General features: G+C 52.9%; 1 protein-coding gene across 10 annotated transcripts in view; it reads right to left on the reverse strand.

The window, feature by feature from the left end:
• Positions 1 to 25726, reverse strand: part of CNOT1 (CCR4-NOT transcription complex subunit 1) — a 1579387-nt gene that overhangs the window by 421033 nt on the left and 1132628 nt on the right. For all 10 annotated transcript variants that reach the window (XM_085638198.1, XM_085638193.1, XM_085638201.1 and 7 more), the window contains one exon: positions 3255 to 3424. In XM_085638198.1, the coding sequence (XP_085494324.1) occupies positions 3255 to 3424 (170 nt within the window). The remainder of the gene's footprint in view (positions 1 to 3254; positions 3425 to 25726) is intronic.

A 25726-nucleotide genomic window follows, 5' to 3' on the forward strand; every position in this document is an offset into this window, starting at 1 on the left:
CTCCGACCCTGATCCACATCCACAGCCGAGCTGAGATCCGTGGAGGCGACGAGAGACCGGCTACCTGGGAAAAGTGGCTAGTATCTTCCAGCGCAGCTTCTGAGGCACCCTCGAAGTTGTGCACCGGGGATTGAGAAGCCCCAACCACCATCTGCACCGAAGATCAGCCCCCCCACACTCCACGAGTCCTGCGTGGGGCCCTTCTGCATTTTCCTGCTTGCCGCGTCTGTCCGGTTGCTTGCCCGTTAGCTAGTGGCCTTTGTGACGACGCATCCAGAAATCTTCACCGCTGGTTTGGCTCCTCCAGACTGGCTCCCGCTTCCTTGCAAAAGAGAAGCACCCCAGACCTTGCTGGTCTGCACCAGAAGCAAGTCCTCCGTTCTTCGTGGGTTCCGCTTGCCAAGGCTTGGTGAGTCCTAGTCCAACTTCGACGCCGCCGACAACAAGAGCCTTCGTGGGACAGCTCGCCTCCTGGTCCTGGTCGTCCTCGACGTTCCCTGGTCCTCGTGGCTGCAGCGACAAGCTTCACCTTCAATCTTCATGACATCGCCTGGTTCCTTCCTGGTTCCACGTGGTCATTGGCTAGTGACCTTGACTGTCCCTTCTGCTTGCAGGTCTCCTCTCTTCTTGACCCCAGCCTTGGGATCCACCGGACACTCTTCACTGACTGCCTGTCAGCAACTTTCCTTCAGGCATCCATAGAAGTCCACGACGAAACCAGACGCAAGTTCACACCTATGCACCCGCAGCCTGTGGGCTAGGTAACTTGGGTACTTCGGTGCTCACAAGGGTAGTGACTATCCTAGGGTCTTGTTTCCGAGTCTCGACTCTCTAGCTGCTTTAGAAGTGTCCTTAAACTGTTAATAGCTAACTACTATTTCTATCGACTTTTACGCATTACGCGTGAGTGTTTCCACTCTGCACCTGAATCCCGTGGGCCTCCCACTTCCTAACTGTTGCTAGTGTAGTGTAGCCCCAGCGATTCCCTAGGCCTATCCTATTTCCGTGACAGTGGTCCTTATACCACTTACTTAGTATATGGTTTGCGTGGCCCCTAGGGCCTAACTGTATTACTTACCTGTGTGACTTAATGTATGCTTAAATAAGACTGTGTTGTACTTACCTCGAATCTCATAAAGAGTGCTGAGGGTTTGTCTAGAATAAACACACTTTATTTTATATATATATCTGTTGTGGTGTCCTTTCATTTGGTATTCAAGGGATTATATATGGTATCACAGCTGGCTTCACATGCCATTCAGAGTTTAGCCTAAGATTGCTCTTGTCCATGCTACCACTAGGATAGCTGGTCTATAAGGTTGACTTTACAACCAATCACCATAAGGGTATTTGGACTGATATAAGGTGTACACTAGAACTAGTGACATCATACATCAGGCCAACTTCTCACACACTGTACCAGACGCAAAGTCAAATGGGCCTGAAAGCAGGCCAGAGGAACCGCTTACTCCAGATCCGCGATGCACGCGGAAAAGAAGGAAACTGACGTCAGCGCGCCGGGAGGGACTTGTATGACCTCGCTGACGTCCCTTCCGTGGACGACGTCAGGGCGGGGTCATGTGGCGCCATCCCCCAGTGCGCAGGGGTGCTGCTGCACAAAAAATTACGCCTCGAGTCTGATGCCTGGGGATAATTCTAAGTTAAGGAATCTGCAGCTAGATGTTTATCAGATCTACTAAGCTCTCAGGGGATGGATGTGCAGATAAAGTCAGATCCTCAGGCACTACTCTACCTTCTAGTCACTGATCTGGACACAGCAGGGGCAGTCAGGCTTCTGCCATACCTCTAAGATGGGCTCAGTCAAAGGCTCATTAAAGGGCAGCAGAGACTCAGTCGCTGAAGTAGAGTGAAGAACCTAGTCACGATGTTTGACTTGATCCCAGCAGTAGGCAGCTGCAAGTCCAGTAGATCAGCCACCTTCCTTAAGATTGAGTGGTAAGACGAGACATTGCGCGAAGAAAAAACCTTTGGAGAATTGAGTTCCCACTCTGGAGACTTATCTAAACCACCTGCCTCCTGCAGTCCCTCAAACTCTTGCATGGGATCAACATTCTCCACTTCCTCAGCTTCTTCCTACTGCTCCTGGAATTCTTCCTTCTCCAGTAGCCTCCCTTCTAGATCTCATCTTCGATATTGGGGTCGACTACTTTGGGGCCAGCGTCAATGGAGGCTCCAAAGGGACAGCCGAAGGCCCCTGGCGAGGAAGAGACTGCGCTGGCGAAAACTACATTCATTCCACCTGGGAGTGCACAGGCGTAGAGGGCTTCGGAAGAGGCCAACATTCCGGCGTTATCAGTATGAACATTATAAATGGTGCCTGGGCACAATGAGGTGGCAAGCTCAAGTTGAAAGAGCTGCCCCATGGGGCCAAAAGGCGGATCATTAGGGTTAGCCTCCCTGGCAAACATCGAATTTAAGAAATGAGAAGGATGCCGAAGTACCAGAGACTTATTCTTGGACGAGCAACACCTAGACCTGTGACGCTGGTTTTTCTAGTGCTTCAACGACTTAGAGGTGTGCGGCGATGGAGACTTAAGACTGCGATCTCGTCCTTCTTCGGCCTATCTTCTGCTTCTTCACTCTGGCCATGAACTTAGCCTCCCTCTCCTTGAGGGCCTTTGGATTCATGCAATGGCACGACAAACATCCCTCGACGTTGTGATCAGACGAAAGGCACCAAAGACAATCCTCATGGTGGTCAGCGATCAACATATGACCCCTGTCTTCCCTACAAGGCTTGAAACCAAACATCTTCTGAGCAGCCATTGCAATACTACAATTTCAGGAGAACTGGTAACAATGAAACCCTCAGAAATGGAAAGCCCTAGAAAAACAGTTGCGCGTCGATGAAGCAGAAAAAAAGGGGAACAGACGTCTGCACGCCGACGAGGTCTACTGGTGGGCTTCGATGACGTTGCGCGGGTTCGGGAGCAGGGCCGTTCCATTGTGACATCCTCGACGACGTGAGAGAGCTATGGAAAAAAGTTTCAGCGGAATGCTGCGCATAGGGATAATTCAAAAGATGAGGTTACTCAGGCAGATGTATCCATCAGAAATGAATATTGGTCTATAGTAGGAATCCTAAAATCAGATGGAAGTGCTTATCCATTTCCTAGTGCTTTCACAATCAGTTTTTAAAAATTCACAAGAAAATGAAAAATAAATTTATAAATAGGACTATGTACTTCAAGACATGCATTCATCCACACACAAAACATCAAATTGCAACCAACCCTTCAGGAGCGTTGACTCTGGAATGTGCGTTGATCCTCATTAAGGTTTCAATGGTGTGAAAGAGATCAGCTTCAGTGACATGGCCAACGCTTCTCTCGTCTACCAATAGTAGCTTTACCAGCTGCATGGCAAAAGCCACAGCCATGTAATTCAAGCCATTCTCCATGGACTAAAGAGACAAAAAATAAGAACCAGCATGTTTAGAAAATCTTGCATTTCAATGTTGTCATACAATTCTATAAGTAAGCCAATGTGTAAAATAGGAACACCATGCTCAACACGAAAACATTTTCACGTTCCATGTGTGATTGCAGTCAAATGGGTAGGATTATGTTACTTACCCAGTAAGCATCTGTTCTTGGCATGTGGAGCTGTAGATTCACATGCTTTGCATACTCCTGCCATCTAGTGTTAGGTCCAGATGTTTGCAAGTTTTTCTCCAAATAAGTCTTTCTAGTCACAAGGTAAGGGGACTCCTCCTTTCTGTAATAGTGTGCATGGGCATCGACTCCACTGTTAGATTGTTTTCCCTCAGGGGGATGAGAATGGAGTGAGTGTGTAGTAAAGAGATGTCCATGCATATGGAATGTAAATAATGAGAACTGCAACTACATGTGTCTGGGGAGGGCACATGTGAATCTACAGCTCTACATGCCAAGAACAGATGCTTACTGGGTAAGTAACAATCCGTTAGAGGTATGTGTGCTGTAGATACACATACTTTGCATAGACTATAAAGCAGTATTCTCCCAAAGCAGCTGCTAACCCGTAGATGTTGCACTTGTCTGAAAAAGTGTCTGCTTGTCCTATATTGGCTTGTTGGTGGTTGGTGTGCTAACACATCCACAATCATGTTTAGTAACTGTGTGTGCAATGGATCATGTTGCTGCCTTAGAGATCAGCAATAGGAATGTTACCTATAGGAGGCAAGGCTTGACGAGTAAAGATTGCAGTCGCACTCAGAGTGCTCCGGAGCCCTCTAAGATCTGTTATCATCCTGACTCTCCTCCAGCGATATTCATCCAGTGAGGGCACCTCTAGCCTTGGGGCACCCTTACTTGCAGCAGTACCGAGTTCCAAACAAGCACCTGCTATGACTGAAGAGGCTGTCGGCAGCAACTAACGGAGCCGCCTGGTCAACGACAAAATGGAGGCGGAGTAGCCTATATCAGGGAGGCTAGCTGTGTGAGTCCGGCGGGAGGCGTCCAACCACCGCGGGGTGCTCCAGATACCCCGCTGCCTGGCTGGTTCCTGAGGTGGGAGACTCCCTCCCCATTACCACCGAGAGCGGCTTTGGGGGCCTGCCAGCGCAGCAGTGCCTGAGATGGCGTCCTGCGGCTGAGAAGAGCCGACAAGTCCAGCACTTGCATGGAGCTGCTGTACAGCCTATGGGGACGGTGGCGACCCTCAGCCATCTGGGTGCTACCTGTTGTGTGGCGTATTGGAGTAATTCGGCCTGTGACCGGCAGGACGCCTCGTGGAAACTACTGACCTATGCAGGGCAAGGGACTGGTAGCAGGGAGACCCTGGGGGCCACGGTAAGCTCCCCCGCAGGCAGACTCTTCCCCCTCCGGCCCCACCAACAATACCACGGATGCTCCCGGCCGCGATCGGTGGGACTAAACACTGACCTGAGCACGACTTCAGGGCTGGCGGTGTCGCGGCACTTGAGATGGGGGCCTACAACTGAGAGGGGCCGATGAGACCCGCAGTGACACCTGTGGTGGAAGAAGAGGGGCACTTGGGAGAAGCAGTAGAGCTGCCGCACTGCCTTAAGGGACGGCTGAGGCCCTCTGCTGCCTGGGTGCTGCCTGATGTATGACAGAGACAGTCTGCCTGCGATCGGCAGGACGCCTCGAGACCTGCTGACTGGTGCGGGCTACAGGGAATGTAAGTGAGATGCCCCGGGGAACTGGGAGCCCACAGTGAGCTCCCCCACTGGTAGACTGCCTCCTCTGACCCCAGCCGGTAAATTGTGGGTGCTACAAAGCCCACGATTGGCGGGAATCAGCACTGACCTACTGGTGCCACATGCAATAATGGGCGATGTGGGGTTTGGGGACCTCCTGTTTGGTGTGCTGACAATGGGGAGTGGCCCCATGGGGCCTGGGCACATCATCCGGCTCCTACTGAGCCATGGAACCAGTTTGTGGCTTACGACCGGCACTCAGCAGGACAGCTCTGAATGGCTGCAGCTAGCTGGAGAGCGGGTTACTCAAGCAGGGGGATGCCCGGGGCAACTGGAAGCCCTGATAGCAAACCCTGCCTTCTCTGATCCCAGGATCGAGGGGCAAGTGCTAATCAATCCGCAATCAGCGAGATTACCAGTCTGTCCACAAGAGGGGCCTCCCCCAATACATGGATGTGAGAAAGTGCCCTCTTTCTGCATGGTTGCCCCAACTTTTTGCTGAACTGCTGATGTACTTTGAGTGTGCCCTGGGCTCCTGCCAATAAGGTACCCAGGGTCTATGGTCTTTCCCTAAAACTGCATTGAAGACCAAACCCAATTGGCACTCTGGCCACAGGTCAGGCCCTTTTAAATGGCAACACAGGTACCCAGGGCACTGTGACCAGGGAAGGGCTCAAAGGCCTACAGCACTTATTGTGCCACTCTTAGAGGCCCTGTAGCTTCACACTCACACATTGCCTTTGGCGGCTGCGTGTCTTGGTGCCGAACAAAGTGAAGAGTCGACATGGCACACATGCCTGTGTGCCATGCCCACAAACCACTGCCCTGGCGTACATCAGTCACCCCTCTAGCTGGGTGCCATATGCCAGTGGTGAGGGTACAGGTGCATGAGCCCAGTACCCCTACAGTGCCCAAGTCCACTCCTGGGCACTGTAAGTGCAGTGATGCCATTACGGGTATATGGTGCTGGGAGTTTGTCATTACGAACTCCACAACACCATAATGTCTACACTGAAGACTGGGAAGTTTGGTATCAAACTTCTCAGCACATTAAACCCACACTGATGTAAAATGCAGCATTGAGGGCATCTTAGAGATGCCCCCTTCAACTCGACCAACGTATAGTTTCTTACCGGTCGGTGTAGTTTTGCAGTTTGAAGACATTCTGGATTCACTATGCTGTGCATTGTTCCGCCATCTAGTGGTTGGGTCCGGAATTGTAGTCTTTTTTTTGGTGGTCCAGGTGGGTGTCGACATAACACCATTTGGTGTCCTTCGGGATGTCAACGCGCTTCCTCTGGAAGCAACCACCTTTGGTCGCCATCTTTGGATTCTTTTTTCTTGTCTTCTGTTACTCTTTCTCTTCTTTTAACTTTTAAAGTCTTTCTCCTGTTTTAAACCTCTTCCTCCTGTCATCTTTCTGGCGGAGGAGGGTGGAATTGCTAGTGAATCCAGAAAGTCTTCAAGCTGCAAAACTACACCGACATGTAAGAAACTATACATTTTGCAGCGTGAATCTTTCTGGATTCACTATGCTGTGCATAGACTTTGTAGCGGTTTGGTATTGTGGTGGCTGGGTGGAAGATGCGCTCTGGTTACTGAATATGTGTTGCAAGACCTTTCTGTCCCACTTGTGCTTACTTCATTTGAATAGCTACACAGTAGTGCTTCGTGAACGTGTGCATTGAAGACCATGTTGCGGCTTGGCAAATGTCTCGAATAGGTGGTAGAAAGTTATTGATTAATAACTATTGATAGTAGAGGACTAGAAATGCCATTCAAAGACTTCCCAGAATGGTATTAAATCCATCAATATCATTGTTGAATTTCTCCTAAAGTGTACATACAAGAAGTTATAAGACTTTGTAAGACTAAATTCAGCCTTCCAGTGGTCTGCCTAGATTGGTCAGAGTTAAGTGGATTAGCCAGGCTGCCTTGAAGAGGTGATATGCCTTGAAGAGGTGATAAAGAGCCCCTGGGGTTAATCAGCTCTGCTGGCAGGGCAGTGTGCTGTTCAATAGGAATGCAGCCAGGGGGAGGAGTCGTAAACCATGGTCTTCAAAGGCAGAGGGATGGGCCAGTGTCAGTTTCCACTTCACACTTTTGACCCCCCACCAGACCCAGGATTAGGGAAGGTATGTGCAGATGGTAGGAGGAGTCTATGGAAATGAGCAATCCTAGGGGGTGTGTTTAGCCAGCTCTTACCTCCTTGCTGGAAAATCAGCCATTATGGATTTGTAAGATTTGATGCACTCTGGGACAAAATAATGCCACACTCTACAGTTTGTGGTCATAACTGAGGAGTTACCATTCTCCCATTGGTCAGAAGTGACCTCCGGCATGACCCAGAGAACTTGGAATAAGTATCTGAGAGGGGCAGAGCCCTCCAGATCTGCTGCTTGAAACTTACTGAAGCAAAAAGTGCCCTGCTTCGAAGTTTTGCTGTGCAAAGATTTCTAAGGCCTGACCTCTGAAAACTGCACCATATGAAACTACAGCCCAGCGGATTATTTTGTTGAAAAAGAACTAAAGTGTGGACTCCCTGAAAGCTACAGGTTAAAAGAGCTCAACTGGAACATCAACTAAATCTACACCGTGGAGAACCATCAGTGGATTTGTAAGGGTTTTGTACCAGTGGATTGTGGGAACTGATGTTCCCAACTTTCAAGGACCATCTTGGAGCTTCCAGATCCTTGGAGTAAGTTTGAGACACTTTGGGACCCCTCGAGGAACTTCAGATAAAAGTTGGAGAACTTTGGAGCAACTTTGAAAAAAAGCTCCAAGCCATCCAGGTTCGTCCCGCTTAAAGCTCCATCGCTCCAACTTCCAGAGATAGACCGGGACTAGAGAAAATCTGAAGCCGGCGAACCCTCACCGGATCCGGACTGTCTGGGAGCTTTGGGGACCCTCAGGAAGAAAAGTTCCAGAAAAGTTTTCAAGTGCGACGGTAGAGACTGAGACCGGGAGCTGTAGCCGCTCAGGGCTCCATTGCACCTGGCAAGAAACTTTGACTTTGGTCAGGTCTATTGCGAGCACGTATCACAATATGGTGCTATAATCTTCCAAGTGCTATATTTTATTAAATCTTTGAAAATTCATATCTCCGGTTCCCTACATTGGATTTTTGTCGTTTTGGTGTCATTTTAAAGATAAAAATAGTTCCTATTTATAAATTGGTGTTGGATTTTTATTATGTGTTGTGTCTTAATTATTTCCTGAAATTGTGTTTTTAAACGCTTCACATACCGGTCTTTGAAGTTAAGCCTGTCTGCACGCAGCCACGTTACCAAGGGTTGAGCAATGGCCTTATTGCCAGTGGCAGACCTACATTTGCCCCTACCAATAACTCACCTTCCAACACCAACCCTTAGAGGGGAGGGTAGAACTAGCACCCCAGAAGCAGAATAAACAACGCAAACACCCTATGACCGCAATCATATCAGGGTGCACGCCCGGTGTGCGCCAACACTGAGAAGCGTGCCGCACAGCGGCGTTTCCCGGCGCAAAACGATGACAGGGTGTGAGAAAGTGCCATCTTTCTTGCATGGTATGCCCCTACTTTTTGCTCAATTGCGGATGTACTTTTACTGAGTGGGCCCTGGGCTCCTGCCAATCAGGTGCCCAGGGCCTGTGTTCCTCCCCTGAAAACTACATGAAGCCTAACGAATAGTTTCTTACCTGTCGGTGTAGTTTTGCAGCTTGAAGATCTTTCTGGATTCACTATGCTGTGCATTATTCCGCGATCTTGTGGTTGGGTCCGGATTCGTAGTCTTTTCTTTGTTTTTTGTTTTCTTTTTCGTAGCCCAGGTGGGCGTCGACGTACACCATTTGGTGCACCTCCCGTGACGTCGTCGTGCTTCCTGCGGAAGTCCCACCTTTGGGGCGCCATCTTCGGGTTCTTTTTTCCTTTCCTCTTTTTTTTTTTTTTTTTTTTAACCCTAGGCGATTGATTAATCCTTCTTGTCCCTTTATCTGTATGTTTGTATTTGTTTGATCTTTTCCATTTTACCCCCTCTTCCTCCAGCCTCATCTTCCTGGCGGAGGTGGGTGGGTTCGCTAGTGAATCCAGAAAGATCTTCAAGCTGCAAAACTACACCGACAGGTAAGAAACTATTCGTTTTGCAGCGTGAATCTTTCTGGATTCACTATGCTGTGCATCGATTTTGTAGCGGTTTTCCTAGTTCTGTGGCGGCTGGGTGGTAGATGAGCGTTGGTCGTTGAAAATGTGCTGAAGCACCTTCTGTCCAACCTGTGCTTCCTTGTTCATCTGAATGTCCACGCAGTAGTGTTTCGTGAACGTGTGCACAGATGCCCAAGTTGCCGCGAGGCATATGTCCTGGATGGGCGTGTTCGCCAGGAAGGCCACGGTGGCCCCTTTCTTCCTTGTGGAGTGAGCCTGCGGCCCCTCCGCTAGCTCCTGTCCAGCCTGTTTGTGGCAGAATTGAATAGTGAGGGCAATCCACCTTGCGATGGTGCCCTTAGTCACTGGTCTACCCAAGAAGCTAGTAGCAAAGGACACAAACAGCTGTTTCGACTTCCTGAGTTCCTTGGTTCTCTCAATGTAGTGCATCACCGCTCTTCTGGCATCGAGGGTGTGCAGTGCCTTTTCTGCGTTTGTAGTCGGGTTTTGGAAGAAACTTGGTATCTGGATAGCCTGATTTATGTGGAACGCCGACACTACCTTGGGCATGAAGTGTGGGTCAGTTCTCAGGACTATTCTATCTTTGTGAATCTGAATGTAGGGTTCCTGCAGCGTTAGTGCTTGAAGCTCGCTCACCCTGCGTAGTGAGGTTATGGCCACCAGAAAGGCTGTTTTCATAGTCAACGTCTGCAGTGTTGCCTTGTGAATGGGTTCAAACGGTGCCTTCATGAGCTCCGTCAGGACCACATTCAGATTCCATGCCGGCGGCGGCAACCTTTTCGGGGGGCCCATCCTTTTGGCTCCCTCCATGAATCTCCTCACCACCTGCGAGCTGAAGAAACTTCCACCTTTTTCACCTCTGGTGTAGGCCACGATGGCCGCTAGGTGTACCCTTAGTGAGCTCGAGCAGAGGTTACTCTTTAGAAGGTGTGTGAGGTACCTCAGTACTGTTGAGTCTCTTGTCATTCTGTTTTGCAGGCCCTTTTTCCGGCACCACACAGTGAACCTCTTCCATTTTGCGCTGTAGCATTTTCGTGTAGTTGGTTTCCTCGCCTCCCGTAGCACTCGCATCGTGCTCGGCGGCAATCTTAGGTGTGCGAACTCTAGGTCCTCAGGAGCCATGCCGCCAGGTTGAGGGTCTCTGGCTCTGGGTGCAGGACCTCTCCGTTTTGCATTGAGAGCAGGTCCTTCCTCCTCGCGAACCTGTATGGGTCGCCTTGTGCCATTTCTTGAATTTGTGAGAACCATGTCTGCCTCGCCCACTGGGGAGCCACCAGGATCAGGGTCATGTTGCTGGTTCTGCACTTGTCGAGCACTCTGTGCAACAGGGGTATCGGTGGAAAGGCGTAGGCAAATGTCCTCGACCAGCTTATCCATAGGGCATTTCCCTTGGATAGCTGATCTGGTTGCCTGGACGCGAAGCTTTGGCATTTTGCATTGTGGCGTGTTGCAAAAAGGTCTATTGTGGGAGTCCCCCATCTCCGGAAGATTTTCTCCGTCTCCTGGCCATTGAGCTCCCACTCGTGTGATGCTGAGGTCTGCCTGCTTAGCCAGTCTGCCTCCACATTGTCCTTCCCCGGTAGGTGAATTGCCAGTAGATCTATCCTGAGAGGTATGGCCCATCTCCAAATCTCCTGAGCTAGGGATGAGAGCGGGAACGACTGTGTCCCCCCTTGTTTGTTGATGTAGAACATCGCCGTGGTGTTGTCTGTTTGGACCAACACCCTCTTGTTGAACAGGTGCCTCTGGAATGCCTTCAGGGCTAGCAGGATTGTTTTCAACTCGAGGTAGTTGATATGGCGGACCGCATCTGCTGGGGCCCATAGACCCCTCACTCTGAGGTTGTCCATGTGCGCTCCCCATCCCTTCTGCGATGCGTCCGTGGTAATGGTCACTGTTGGGATTGGTGGTGTCAGGCTTCTCCCTGCTGTTATGTTGTCTCTGTTCCACCAAGTTATCTCCTCCTGCACTGCGTGCGTAACAACCACTAGATCCTCCCAGCTTCCTTTTGCTTGTGACCATTGTTGTTGTAGCCATTCCTGGAATGGTCTCATGTGCAGGCGTACATTCGGCACCAGCTGGATACAGGACGCCATCATCCCCATCATCTTGCTCACAGCCCTCACTGTCAGAGCTCGCCCCTTCTGGTAGAGCTTCGCCTCCTTCAGTAGAGCCTCTGTCCTCCTCTCGCTGGGCACTACTGTACTGTTGCGGGAGTTGATCTTTGCTCCCAGGAAAATCTTCACCTGCTCCGGTTCCATCGATGATTTTCCCCAGTGGATCGAGAATCCCAGATTTGTGAGGGTGTCTGTTACGCGTTTTGCGTGCCTCTCGCACTTTCCGCGTGAGTTTGCCTTGACCAGCCAGTCGTCCAAGTAGGGGTAGACATGTATTCCCTGCCTTCGTAGGTGCGCCGCTACCGCCGACAGGCATTTTGTAAAGACCCTTGGTGCTGATTTTAATCCGAAGGCCAGGGTCGTGAACTGGTAGTGTTCTTGTTCGATGTTGAATCTTAGAAGGCCCTTGTGCCTTCTGTTTATTGGGATGTGAAGATAGGCATCCTTGAGGTCCACGGTGACCATGAAGTCCCCTTCTCTTATCTGTGGCAGAACCTCCTGCAGTGAAGTCATTTTGAACCTTTGCGTTCTGATGAACTTGTTTAGGTAACGGAGGTCTAGTATGGGTCTGAGGTCTCCGTCTACCTTCGGAACCACGAAGTAGTTTGAGTAGACCCCTTTGTTGCGTTCTCTGAACGGTACTGTCTCTATGGCTCCCTTTTGCAGGAGTTTCCGCGTTTCTTCTCTGAGTATTGCCAGTTCTTGGGCCGATCTCAGTCTTCCCCTTGGTTTCCTGTTCGGAGGTCTTTTCTCCAAATCTACGCAGTACCCGTACTGCACAACGTTCCGTATCCACTTGTCTGTGGTTATACGCCGCCACTCCTGAAGGTAGAACCTCAGTCTTCCGCCTACTGGTGTCGTATGCTCGTAGGCTCTTGAATTTTCTCTTCCCCCTGATGACACTTTTTTGCGCCTCACCCTTGGGGTCCTGGCGAGGGTAGGCGTCCTCTTGCGTGCTGAGTCACTTCGTCGAGGGCTGTTCGCCCCCTCTCCTCCTTTGGCCACGTCCGTTCCCTCTCCCGCGAAAGGACTGGCCCCGAGGTTGATATTGCCAGTTTTGCTTCTGCTGACCTTGTCCGTGACCTTCACCCTGCTGACCTTGTTGGAACGCCTGGTGCGACGTCCCCTGCTGGCTTCCTCCCCTACCGTAGGGTCTTCGAGGGATTTCCTCGCCTCATTCCCCTCAGCTGCAGGGCCCCCATGGACCTCGCCGTCTCGTTTTCTTTTTTCAGCTGGGTGAGCTTGTCGAACAAGTTACTAACCTTCGGTAACGATGTATCTGTAAGAAACATTAGTTAGTTAGATTCCTCACCTTAGAATATCCCCAGGCGTCAGACTGGATCCGGAAGATTTTTCGTCAGCAATACCCCTTGCGCGTCGCTAGGCGTCGTCTGCGGCTCCGCGTCCGTCGTCGGCGTCGTGCGCCGGGATGACGTCGGAGTACTTAGACGCCGCCCTCGCGCGCTGACGTCAGTTCTTGTACATAGCCTTCCGCGCCAGGAACGCAGAGCCATGCAAAGACCGACACTGGTGCCAAAAATAAAATCTAGGGGCCTGAAAGGACAACCTTAACCCTAGATGTCAGTTCGCAGAACGGGGAGGATGGGTGGGTCGGTGAGGAATCTAACTAACTAATGTTTCTTACAGATACATCGTTACCGAAGGTTAGTAACTTGTTCATCTGAAAGAAACACGTTAGTTAGATTCCTCACCTTAGAATAGATACCCAAGCAATACCATCCCCGGTGGTGGGTCTGCGAACCAAGATCACACCAGAAAGTCCTGGAGGACAGAACGGCCAAAGAAGCCATCCCTCCGGACTTGGCTGTCAAGGCAATAATGCCTGGCAAACGTGTGTAGCGAAGCCCACGTCGCCGCCTGACAGATGTCCTGCAAAGGGACTCCCCGTCCCAAGGCAGTAGTAGCCGCCGTGGCCCGAGTAGAATGGGCGCGCAGCCCAACAGGAGGGTCCTTTTTAGCCAAGGAATAGCAAATTTTTATACACAAAACGACCCACCGAGAGATGGTTCGTTTGTGCACAGCTTTCCCCTTCTTAGCGCCCACGTACCCAACAAAAAGCTGGTCGTCCACCCGGAACTGTTTTGTGCGGTCCAGATAAAAGGAGAGCGCACGTTTTGGGTCCAGACGGTGGAGCCTCTCTTCCTCTTTGGAAGGATGCGGAGGCGGAAAGAAGGTGGGCAAGGTGACAGACTGCCCAAGGTGAAATGGAGTCACCACTTTAGGAAGAAAGGAGGGACGAGGCCGAAGGACAACCTTGTCCGGATGAACAGATAGAAAAGGAGGCTTTGAAGATAAAGCCTGGAGCTCACTCACCCGTCTAGCCGAGGTGATGGCTACCAGAAAAGCAGTCTTTAGAGTTAGAAGACGAAGAGGGCAATTGTGAAGAGGCTCGAAGGGAGCGCACATCAGGAATGTCAAAACCAGATTCAAGTCCCACTGAGGCATTACAAAAGGGACAGGAGGGAACGTGTGTGTAATGCCTTTGAGAAAGCGTGTAACCACAGGGGACTTGAAAAGAGAAGGCTGATCAGGAAGCCGCAAGAAGGCGGAGATGGCAGCAAGATAACCTTTCAGGGTGCCCAGGGCAGAGCCCTGCCGGGCCAGAGAAAGAAGGAAGAGGAGAACCTCAGAAAGAGGGGCGGAAAGGGGATCCACAGCCTTTGCTGTGCACCATGCCACAAATTTGTTCCACCGGCAGGCGTATACCGACTTTGTGGAGGGACGCCTGGCTGCCAGAATGATATCACAGACTTCAGGAGGCAAGTCGAATGGCATCAACTGCCGCCGCTCAATCTCCACGCATGGAGGTGGAGGCTGGACAGGTTCGGGTGGAGGACCGTCCCCTGCTGCTGCGACAGAAGATCCTCCCGAAGGGGCAGACGTATCGGGGGATCGGTCAACAGACTGAGTAGCTCGGGATACCAGTATCTTCGTGCCCAATCCGGAGCCACCAAGATGACTTGGGCCCGGTCGCGCCTGATCTTCTTCAGCACTCTGGGCAGAAGTGGTATAGGCGGAAAGGCGTACAACAGACCGCAACTCCACTCGTGACGAAAAGCGTCGCCGAGCGAGTGCCGCCTTGGAAATTCCAACGCGCAGAACTGCTGACATTGCGCGTTCTCTTCGGTGGCGAATAGATCTAACCAAGGCTCTCCCCACTGCTGAAAGAGGCCTTGCACCACTTCGGAGTTCAGACGCCATTCGTGATCCATCATGCACCGGCGGCTGAGTTCGTCTGCTCTGGCGTTCAGAGAGCCCGCCAGATGTTGAACCACCAGGGTGACGCCCTGGTGTTCCAGCCATGTCCAGAGGCGCAGAGCCTCCTGACAAAGGGTCCACGACCCCACCCCGCCCTGTTTGTTGCAGTACCACATGGCGGTGGTGTTGTCCGTGAACACCTGCACGACACTTCCCCTGACAGAGGGAAGGAAGGCTTTCAGTGCAAGCCGGATCGCTCTCAACTCCAACAGGTTGATGTGGAGACGAGACTCCGCCGGAGACCAGAGGCCTCTGATCTCCGCCTCTCCCATATGGCCACCCCATCCCAGGAGGGACGCATCCGTCACTACGACATGCTCCGGTTGGGGAAGGGAGAGGCTCTTGCCCTTGACCCACTCGCGGTCCGTGAGCCACCACTGCAACTGCTGTGCAGTACCCTCCGAGATCAAGACATGGTCGGACAGGTTGCCGTGATGCTGGGCCCACTGAAACTTCAGGTCCCACTGCAGAGCCCGCATGCGCCGCCTGGCGTGATGCACTAGTAGGATGCAGGAGGCCATCAGCCCCAGAAGCCGCAACACTAGCCTGACCGAAACCCGGGATAGAGGCCGAAAGATGGGAATCAGGGCCTGTATATCCCGGACCCGCTGTTCCGGAGGATGGACCCGGAACTGCGCCGAATCGAGAACCGCTCCGATGAAGAGGAGCTGCTGAGAGGGACTCAAGTGTGACTTCGGCACGTTGATGGAAAACCCCAGCAAATGCAGGAGATCCGCCGTAGTCTGGAGGTGGGAGACGACTGCCTGGGGCGAGCCCGCCTTCAACAACCAGTCGTCGAGATAGGGGAAGACTGGGACCCCTGATCTGCGCAGATGAGCTGCGACCACCGCCATCACTTTCGTGAACACCCGAGGGGCACTGGTGAGGCCGAAGGGGAGCACGGTAAACTGAAAGTGCTCTTGGCCCACCGTGAACCGCAGGTAACGCCGGTGGGCCGGCAGGACGGGGATATGGAAATATGCGTCCTGCAAGTCCAACGCTACCATCCAGTCTCCAGGGTCTAGGGCAGCTAAAACCTGAGCCAACGTCAGCATCTTGAACCTTTCCTTTCGGAGGAAGGCATTGACGTTCCGGAGGTCCAAGATAGGGCGCAGGCCCCCCTTGCCCTTCTTGGGAACCAGAAAGTAGTGGGAATAACAACCACGACCTACTTCTGGACTCGGAACGCGCTCGACGGCCCCCTTGGCCAAGAGAGCCGAAACTTCCTCGCGGAGAAGATCCAAATGATCCCCCGAGATACGGTGGTGCTGTGGTGGCATGGCTGGAGGGGTCGTCTCGAAGGGGAGGGAGTAGCCCCTTCGGACGATTTGCAGCACCCACCTGTCCGATGTTATGGACCGCCAGTGGAGCAGGTGATGGCGAACTCTGCCGCCCACTGGCGTGGTATGGGCCTGAAAGCTCGGACTAGGAAGGCTTTGAGGCGGATGCTGCCGGGGTGGATGTGGGCTGACCACGTCGTCCTCCATTTCCGCCACGGCGGAAGCCACGTCCGCGACCGCGCGCAGGTTGGTTCTGCGGCTGGTGGCTTTGCGGACGTGAGGAGGCGCCCCTTCCTTGGCCACGAAAGGGGCGAAAAGCGGAGGTGTGCGCCCGCGGAGCCGAGAGGCCCAAGGACTTGGCCGTAGCCCGGGAGTCCTTAAAACGGTTCAGCGCACTGTCCGCCTTCTCACCAAACAGGCGAGTGCCATCAAAGGGCATGTCCATGAGGGTGTTCTGGACATCCCCGGAAAATGACGTGGACCGCATCCAGGCGTGGCGGCGGAGCGCCACCGTGGTGGAAATCGCCCGACCTAGCGAGTCCGTGGTGTCAAGCCCACATCTTATGGCGTGCCGTGCTGCATCCCTCCCATCGGCCAGAGCCTGGGAAAGACGCGTCCGGACCTCCTCCGGACACAGGGGCAGCACGTCCTCCACCGTATCCCACAGAGAATGGGAATAACGGTCCAAGAGACAGGCGGTATTTAAAGACCGCAGGCCCAAACTAAGGGACGAGAACAGTTTCTTGCCAAACTGCTCGAGTCTCTTGGAATCCCGGTCCGGCGGAGCGGTCGGGAAGGAGGATTGGGAAGTAGAGGCCTGGATAACCAGACTCTCGGGGGTAGGGTGTTGGGACAGGAAGCTGGGGTCGCCCGGAGCAGGGCGGTGGCGCCTGGCAACGTTCCTATCCACAGGAGGAACTGTGGAGGGCTTGGACCAGGTGCCCTGCAGAACGTCAGTGAGGGCCTCGTTAAACGGCAGCAGAGGCTCAGTGGAGCTTGCTGAGGTTTGAAGCACCTCAGTGAGGATGTTGGTCCTCACAGCCACGGCAGGCAACTCGAGCCCAAGGGCCTCAGCCGCCTTGCGCAGCACCACAGAAAATGCTGCACCCTCCTCCGAAGCCACGGTCGGAGGAGAAGTGAATCCAGCGTCTGGCGAGGTGTCCAGCCCGCTGGCCTCCCCCAGCTCATCTGCCCAGTCCTGAGAAAGCTGTGACTGAACAGCTAGAGGGTCCTCGAACCCCTCCCAGTCGCCCCCTTCTTCCGATTCCTGATAAACAGGAGGAATGATCGGAACCGGACTGTAGAGATGGTAGGTCTCTAGCGGCGTCGGATGCGGCGTCGGCGGACGCCGTGCCGGCGTCGGGTCCGGATGAGGGCTAAACTGGGGCGTCGGCGTCACAGGCGTCGGCGTCGGCGGTGACGGCGTCGGCGGCGCCGGCGTCGGCGGCGCCGGTGACGGCGTCGGTGGTTCAGGCGTCGGCGCCGGTGGAGGAGTGACAAGGTCAACCGGCGTCGACTGGGGCCCAGGCATGGGCCCCGCGGGGACCTGCGGCGTCGAGACCGGAGTCGTCGACGGCGCCGGGGCCGGAGCCGCCGGCACGCGAGGTCGCCCAGTCGAGCCCGCGGGGCCCGAAGGCGCGCCAGCGGGCGTCGACGGCGGGGCCAGGCTCCTCATGGCCGAGAGGAAGGCACTGATCTCCGCCGGCGTCGCGTCAGCCCCAGGGACCGGAAGGTATGGGGGCGGACGCGGCACCTGCGGCTCCGTCGGAGCCGCGGGGGTGGAACCACTTGGACCCTCGGCCGAGTCGCGCGACCGGCGAGGGGAGTCCGAAGAGCGATGTCGCCTCTTGGACTTCTTTGAGTGTTTGGACTTACCCGACGACTTGGAGCCAGACGATCGATGGTGGCGTCGGCTAGGGCTCCGCGAGCGATCCTTGGACCTCCTCCTGGACCGGGATCGCGCACGACGCGGAGCCGAGTGGCGAAGCTCGAGAAGCTTGCGGGACCGCTCCCGCCTAGCCTTCGAAGTCAGGGCCTGACAGTCGTTGCACGACTCCGCGTCGTGGTCGAGGCCTAAGCAATAGAGGCACCGGCGGTGGTGATCGGTCACCGACATCAGTCGATGACAGTCTTCACAAGCCTTGAACCCAGGCATCCTACCGGCACCAGATGTCGACAGACAGGGATCAAAAATGATCAAAAAGATTTAGTCAAAAAAGACTAAAAGGGGTAGCTCTCCCGGATCTGCGCTTACTGGCGCGGAAAAAAGAAGAACTGACGTCAGCGCGCGAGGGCGGCGTCTAAGTACTCCGACGACGTCATCCCGGCGCACGACGCCGACGACGGACGCGGAGCCGCAGACGACGCCTAGCGACGCGCAAGGGGTATTGCTGACGAAAAATCTTCCGGATCCAGTCTGACGCCTGGGGATATTCTAAGGTGAGGAATCTAACTAACGTGTTTCTTTCAGATGTCCACTGTTGCTCCGAACAGTGTCTCTCCATTGAAGGGGGTGCCAAGGATGTTGTTCTGCACTTCCGGTTTGAATCCCGAGATTCTTAGCCATGCATGCCTCCTCTCTGTGAACCCTATGGCCATGAGTCTTGCTGAAGTTTCTGCCCCATCCAACGCCGTCTTTATACAGGAGTTGGCGATGTTTTTGCCTTCCTCTATCAGGTGATTCGCTCTCTGCCGGTATTCTTCGGGGAGGTGCTTTACTAACTCCCCCATCTCATCCCAGTGCTGGTATTGGTGTCTATTGAGGAGTGCATTTGAATTCGCCATGCGCCAGTGCATTGCGGCGTTCCTCTCGACCTTTCTTCCTGTGAGGTCAATCCTCCTGCTCTCCTTATCCGGGGGTGGGCCCGAAGTTGCTGGTACGTTGGCCCTTCTCCTGGCCGTGGAGGCTATGATGGAGTCCGCGGTCACACTACCCTTGATGTAAGGGGGGTCCAGGGAGGAGTGCTTATATTTCTTCTCTGTCCTGGGCGTGATCGACCGGCAGGTCGCAGGTTCCTTGAAGGCTTCTCTCCCCTGATTCATCACGCTTTGTAGCATGGGGAGGAACTGGCTCCTTGTCTGGATGGGGAGCAGTGTCTCGACGAGAAAATCTGCTTTCGGTTTCTCCTCGTCGAGTTTGACGCCGAAGGCCATTGCTGCGCTCCTGACCACCATATTGTAGACCCCGATGTCGTCGGGTGGCGAAGGCCTCGAAGGGTTCGTGTCCACGGGCTCCTCCGGGTTTTCGGTGTCGAGATCGTGCCATTCGACGTCGTTGCTGGTAGATGCCGCCGATTCGTAGAACGACCGTTGGTCTTCTTCCTCGGCTTCTCCCTCATAATAGGGCTCTTCTTCCTCTTCGAGTTCCCTTGTCAGGCCTTCGGCGTCGAACTCGTCTTCGACCTCCTCGACGTCCGCTGATGGAACCGTTGGAATCTTGAATTCCTTCATTCTGGCGTCGAACTCCTTCTTTCTTTGAAGGATGTTCTCCATTTCGGCCTCGAGCCGCCTCTTCTTTTTTTTCCATCTCGGAGATGCTTTCGGCGTCGACCGCGGGTCTTTTCGATGAAACTTGCGTCGACGTCGAACGTTCTTTCTGCGTCGATCGGCCCGTTTCATGGGATGCTTTCGACGACCCTTGCCTTTCGGCGTCTTTCGGCACCAGGGAGTCCTTATCTAAGGATCCGCTCGGCCTCTTGTCCGTGGTTCCCCCTTTGGACGTCGAAGTTTTCGGCGCCGGGGCTCCCTTCGTGGACTTTGACTCAGATTTTCTCGAGTCACCCTCGTGTTGTCGAGGTACTTTCTGTTTTGCGCTCGACGATTCTCTTACCTCGTCTTCTTTTTTCTTGTCGGTCTCTACGACCGTGAAGTTTTCGGCTGTCTCGGCGACGTTGTCCTCTTCGTCCGAGGAGAGGCCCAGAGCGTAGAGCGTCGGGGGCTTCCCCTTGCCATCCATGCTGGCGTTGGCCCTTCTCTGCCGCTCTCTCACCCTGAGTGTCTTCGGCGCGAAGGCTGAGCAGGCGTTGCAGTCGATACTCTGGTGATCGACCGGTAGGCAGAGGTTGCAGACCGGATGCTGGTCTCTCTGCGCGAACTTGTGGTGGCAGTTTGGGCAGAACTTGAATGGCGTCTTGTCCATTGCGCTCAGGGTCTCTGAGCGTGCATTCTCCAAGGCAGTCGAAGAAAAGGGGGCTGGTCCTCCTTTCTTCGCGCTCCTGATGAAATCTTTTCCTTTCCTGATATCTTCTAGTGTTTCTATCGATGAAACTCGCTTTTCTTCCTTCGAGTGTAATTCTGGAGCTTCCCGATGACGATCCAGACCCAACGGCGGAAAAAAGAATCTGAAGATGGCGCCCCAAAGGTGGGACTTCCGCAGGAAGCACGACGACGTCACGGGAGGTGCACCAAATGGTGTACGTCGACGCCCACCTGGGCTACGAAAAAACAAAAAAAAACAAAGAAAAGACTACGAATCCGGACCCAACCACAAGATCGCGGAACAATGCACAGCATAGTGAATCCAGAAAGATTCACGCTGCAAAAACCCAATTTGAATCTCTGGCCTCATGTCAGCCCCTGTTAAATGGTACCCTAGGTACCCAGGGCCCTGTGACCAGAGAAGGCCCCTAAGGGCTGCAGCACTTATTGTGCCACCCTTAGAGGCCCTGTACCCCGACACACACACACTGCCTTTGCAGGCTGAGTGTCTTGGTGCAGAACAAAACAGAGTCGACATGGCACACAGGCCACAAAACACACTGCCCTGGCATACCTCAGTCACCCCTCTAGCTGGGTGCCCTATGCCAGTGGTGTGGGTACAGGTTCATGAGCCCTGTACCCCTACCGTACCCAGGTCCATTCCTGGGCACTGTAAGTGCAGTGCTGCCATTAAGAGTATATGGTGCTGGGAGGTCGTCATCACAAACTCTACAGCACCATGATGGCTGCACTGAAGACTGAGAAGTTTGATATCAAACTTCTCAGCACATTAAACCAACACTGATGCCAGTGTGGGATTTAATGGAAGATGCACGACAAAGGGCATCTTAGAGATGCCCCCCCGAACCTAAGCTACAATCCACGTCCTGTCTGAGGGGCTGCCTAGACTGCCACACAGCAGACATGTTGCTGGGCCCCTGGGTAGAGAGCCATCTGCTCTCCTGGGCCTGCAACAATGCACATCCTGGGCGAGGTGCTAGGTCTCCTCCCCCAGGATGGGCAGGGGAAGCTTCAAAGGCATGCCGCCTGTGTGAGCTTCTCCAGGCCACTTGCTGTACTCAGCAACTGGCCCCCACTGGTTCTGACCCCACCACTGGCAGGAAGACTGGCGGGAAAGCCCAAGTGAGGAAAGGGGGTGTGCCAGCCTCTGCCAACCCCACCCCTCAGGTGGGGGAGGCGAGGTGAAGCACAACTCCGGGTTCTCGCCATCTTGAGGATGGGGAGCCCTGCCCAAACAGGATTAGGCTCCTGGAAGGATAGGGGGTGTACCCACCCCAGAGAAGGGGCCGTTGGTCCCAGAACTCTATCTACCTGTAACGCCCCTAAATGTAGTATTTAGGGGCACCCTGAACCTTCCTTCCTCAGATCCCGAATCCGAAACAAGCAAAAAGAACAAGAAGAAAGAAGACCTGCCGTGCAGCTGCTAACAAGAGGACGACACCAGCTGACTTGGCCCCAGCCATACAGGCCTGTCAACCCTCGAACCTGCTAAAATCCGGCGTCTCCAGTGGTCAGCAACCTTGAAAACCCCGGAGGACCTGACTGCCTTGGAACTCTAAAAAGACGGGGACTCCCACGAGCAGTGGTTCTGCTCAAAGCAAGTAAACCCCTAGTTCCAACCAGAAAGCGCAACTCCTGCACACTTTGCACCCGCCAAGCCCGGCCTGTGCCTGAGTGGACAAAGACCCCGAGGACGTACCCCCGGCGGCTGTGACCCAGAATCCAGCACCAAAGGACCCACCTCGATGCTCCTGACGACGCCTGCAGCCTCAGAACCAGGGACCCCTCCAACCGCTACCAGCAGAGGGTAAGATTTCCCGACGCGAAACGACACCTCTGCACCCGGCGCCCTGCGGCCACCTGTGCCCAGCTCCTGTGTGCTTACCTAACCTACAGCTTCCCAACTTACCTCTCGAAGTGGTGGTCGCACCTGAAGAATCTTTGTCCCCGAGCTTGCAGCCTTTGTTCGTCTTGTAGCTTCTCCATTCAAATACATTGAGCGTCCAACGGCACAAAAGCACCCAGCGGCCCGAGTGCCCCTGGGAGTGCAAAACCTATCCTAATCTACTTCCCCACTTGCCCCGAGTAAGTGACCAGGAGCCCAGCTCCCACAGCCGCGTTGCCTGCCTGCTAGCAGCCACCAACCAAAGGCAACCTGTCCGCCATAGGCTAACATTATGCATAACTCTCTCTGCACCTGGCTGCCCCTGAGGGTGTAACAACTGTACCTACCTGACCCTGGGAGATCCGAGTCTATGTCCAGAACCTTAACTCTGCCAGTCGAGTACTTACCTAAAAGCAGCTAGCCCAATTTTTCTCCATAGGTTAACATTGACTGGTTTCACTTGGAAATTCTTCTGTCGAGTTTTGAAACTTTAAAATATTCACTAAAAATCAGCCGATCAACGAAAACGAAATTACTCACCTGTTATCAGGAGAGATCCCAGTGCTGGATCTTGGTGCCCAGCACTGACACTGAAAAGTAATTATAACCGTACTTACCGATAACTTGGATTTTCCTCCATAGGATAACATAGCCTGGTTTTTGCCAAAAGGAATATGCTACTTACCAGTATGCATCTGTTCTTGGCATGTAGAGCTGCAGAGTCACACACTGAGGATAAGATCGCCATCTGGTGTTGGGCTCGGATGATTGCAGGTTGTTGTTGTCTTCGGAGAAGCCTTTGGTCACGAGGTTGGTGACTCCTCCCCTGGACAACAGTGCGCATGGGCATCCACTCCATCGGCAGATTGTTTTTCGCCATGTTGGGAAAAGATGGAGTATATAGAAAAGAAAGAAAGGATGTCCATGTGTAATGTCTAAGTAAGACGGATGCTGGAACAGATACAGGTCCCGGGGAGGCGGGCGGGCGTGTGTGACTCTGCAGCTCTACATGCCAAGAACAGATGCATACTGGTAAGTAGCATATTCCGTTCGAGGCATATGAGCTGCAGATCACACACTGAGGATAGATTATACAGCAGTGCTCCCCTTAGCGGTGGTCGCCTGTATCCGTTGCAGCAGTTTGAAATAAAGTTTTTAGGACAGCCTGGCCCACGGAGGCCTGTTGTTTGGCCTGCACGTCAACACAATAGTGTTTAGTGAAGGTATGCGTGGTAGACCATGTGGCTGCCTTGCAAATGTCTTCTAAGGGAATATTGCCTAAGAAGGCCATAGAAGCCCCTATTTTACGCGTGGAGTGCGCCCTAGGGGGAACTGTGAGTGTACGTTTAGCCTTGAGGTAGCATATTTGGATGCATTTAACTATCCACCTGGCTATCCCTGATTTGGAGATTGGGTTGCCTTTGTGTGGTGGCGCGAAAGCAACAAAGAGTTGTTTTGTCTTTCGAAAAGGTTTTGTTCTGTCGATGTAATAAAGCAATGCTCTTTTAACATCTAAGGTATGTAGGGCCCTTTCAGCTACCGAGTCTGGATTTGGGAAAAAGACCGGTAATTCTACTGATTGGTTAAGGTGGAAAGGGGAAATCACTTTTGGAAGAAATTTAGGGTTTGTCCTAAGAACCACTTTGTTACGGTGTAGTTGTAAGAAAGGTTCTTCAAGTGTAAGGGCTTGTATTTCACTTACTCTGCGCAGGGAAGTGATTGCGATAAGGAAGGCTACCTTCCATGTTAGGAATTGCAATTCACATTTGTGCATAGGTTCAAATGGGGGGCCCATGAGTCTTGTTAGGACCACATTGAGATTCCACACTGGGGCAGGTGGCAATCTTGGGGGAAGAATCCTTTTGAGACCTTCCATAAACGCTTTGATGGCTGGTACCTTAAAAAGGGACAGGTGTTGCCTATTTTGCAAGTAGGCTGCCAAGGCTGCTAGGTGTAATCGTATAGAGGAATACGCTAGATTGCATCTTTGCAAGTGTAGTAGATAGCAAATGATGTTTTGGATGGAAGCATCCAATGGATGTATGTCATTATTAGCGCAGTAGATGGCAAATCGTTTCCATTTAGCGGCATAACACGCTCTAGTAGTAGGGCGTCTGGCTTCTTTTATGATATTCATACAGTCTGGAGGGAGATTGAGGTAACCGAACTCTAAGACCTCAGGAGCCAGATCGCTAGGTTCAGTGTTTGAGGATCTGGGTGTCTGATTTCTCCATGGTTCTGGGTTAACAGATCCGGGGAGAGGCGTAGCTTTTGATGTGGAACTAAAGATAGTTCCAGAAGTGTGGTGAACCACGGTTGACGTGCCCAAGTGGGAGCCACTAGTATTAGTGTTAGTGACTGTTGTTTCAGTTTGCGTACCACAAATGGAACTAGTGGGAGAGGCGGAAAGGCGTACGCAAATCTGCCTGACCAGTTCATCCATAGGGCATTGCCCTTCGACCGTGGGTGTGGAAACCTGGCGGCGAAGGTTGGGCATTTTGTGTTTTCGGGAGTGGCGAACAGGTCTATGTCTGGTTGTCCCCACTTCTGGAAGAAGGGGAGTAGAACCTTGGGGTGTAGTTCCCATTCGTGGATCTGTTGTGTGTGGCGACTTAGGAGGTCGGCCACTTGGTTGTGGATCCCTGGGAGATGTTCTGCTAACAGGTAGATGTTTTGGGGAATTGCCCATCTCCAGATTTGCTGTGCCAGTTGGGACAGTTGGAGAGAGTGTGTCCCTCCCTGTTTCTGTATATAATACATTGTCGTCATGTTGTCTGTGCGTATGAGGACAGTTTTGTTCTTTAGGTGAATTTGAAAGGATTTTAGTGCTAGGAACACTGCTAAGAGTTCCAGGTGGTTGATGTGGAGCAGTTTCTGTTGACTGGTCCATCTGCCCTGAGTGGTATGGTGAAGGAGGTGGGCTCCCCACCCCGTGAGAGATGCGTCTGTAGTTAGCACAACTTGTGGAAGAGGCTCTAAGAACGGTCTCCCTTTGGACAGGTTGATGGTGTTCCACCATTTCAGTGATCGAAGTGAGCGACTGTCCACCAACACCAGATCGGTAAGTTGTCCGTGAGCTTGGTTCCACTGTTGTGCTAAGCATTGTTGTAAGGGACGCATTTGAAGTCGTGCGTGTGGGACTATGGAGATGCAGGACGCCATCATGCCTAGGAGCTGCATGAACACTCTTGCTGGAAGAGATGGATGAGTTTGAAATTGAGAGATGAGATTTTGTATACTGGCTATCCTGGCTGTGCTGGGATAGGCAATGGCTTTGGATGTATCTATGGTTGCTCCTAGATACTGATGGAAGTGGGAAGGTTGTAGGTGGGATTTGGGGTAGTTGATAGTGAATCCCAAATCGTGGAGAGTTTGAATCGTGCGATGAGTGTGGAGAACGCATTTTTGGTATGTATTGGCTTTTATGAGCCAATCGTCCAGATAGGGGAAGACATGGATCTGTTGTCTTCTGAGATGCGCTGCCACGACTGCTAGGCACTTGGTGAACACTCTGGGTGCTGTTGTTACTCCGAATGGGAGAACTGTAAATTGATAGTGTTGCCCATCTACCACAAATCGTAGATATTTTCTGTGAGCGGGATGCATAGGGATGTGAAAGTATGCGTCCTTGAGGTCCAATGT

This window comes from Triturus cristatus, chromosome 12 (genome assembly GCF_964204655.1).
Source record: "Triturus cristatus chromosome 12, aTriCri1.1, whole genome shotgun sequence".
Taxonomy (NCBI): Eukaryota; Metazoa; Chordata; class Amphibia; order Caudata; family Salamandridae; genus Triturus; species Triturus cristatus.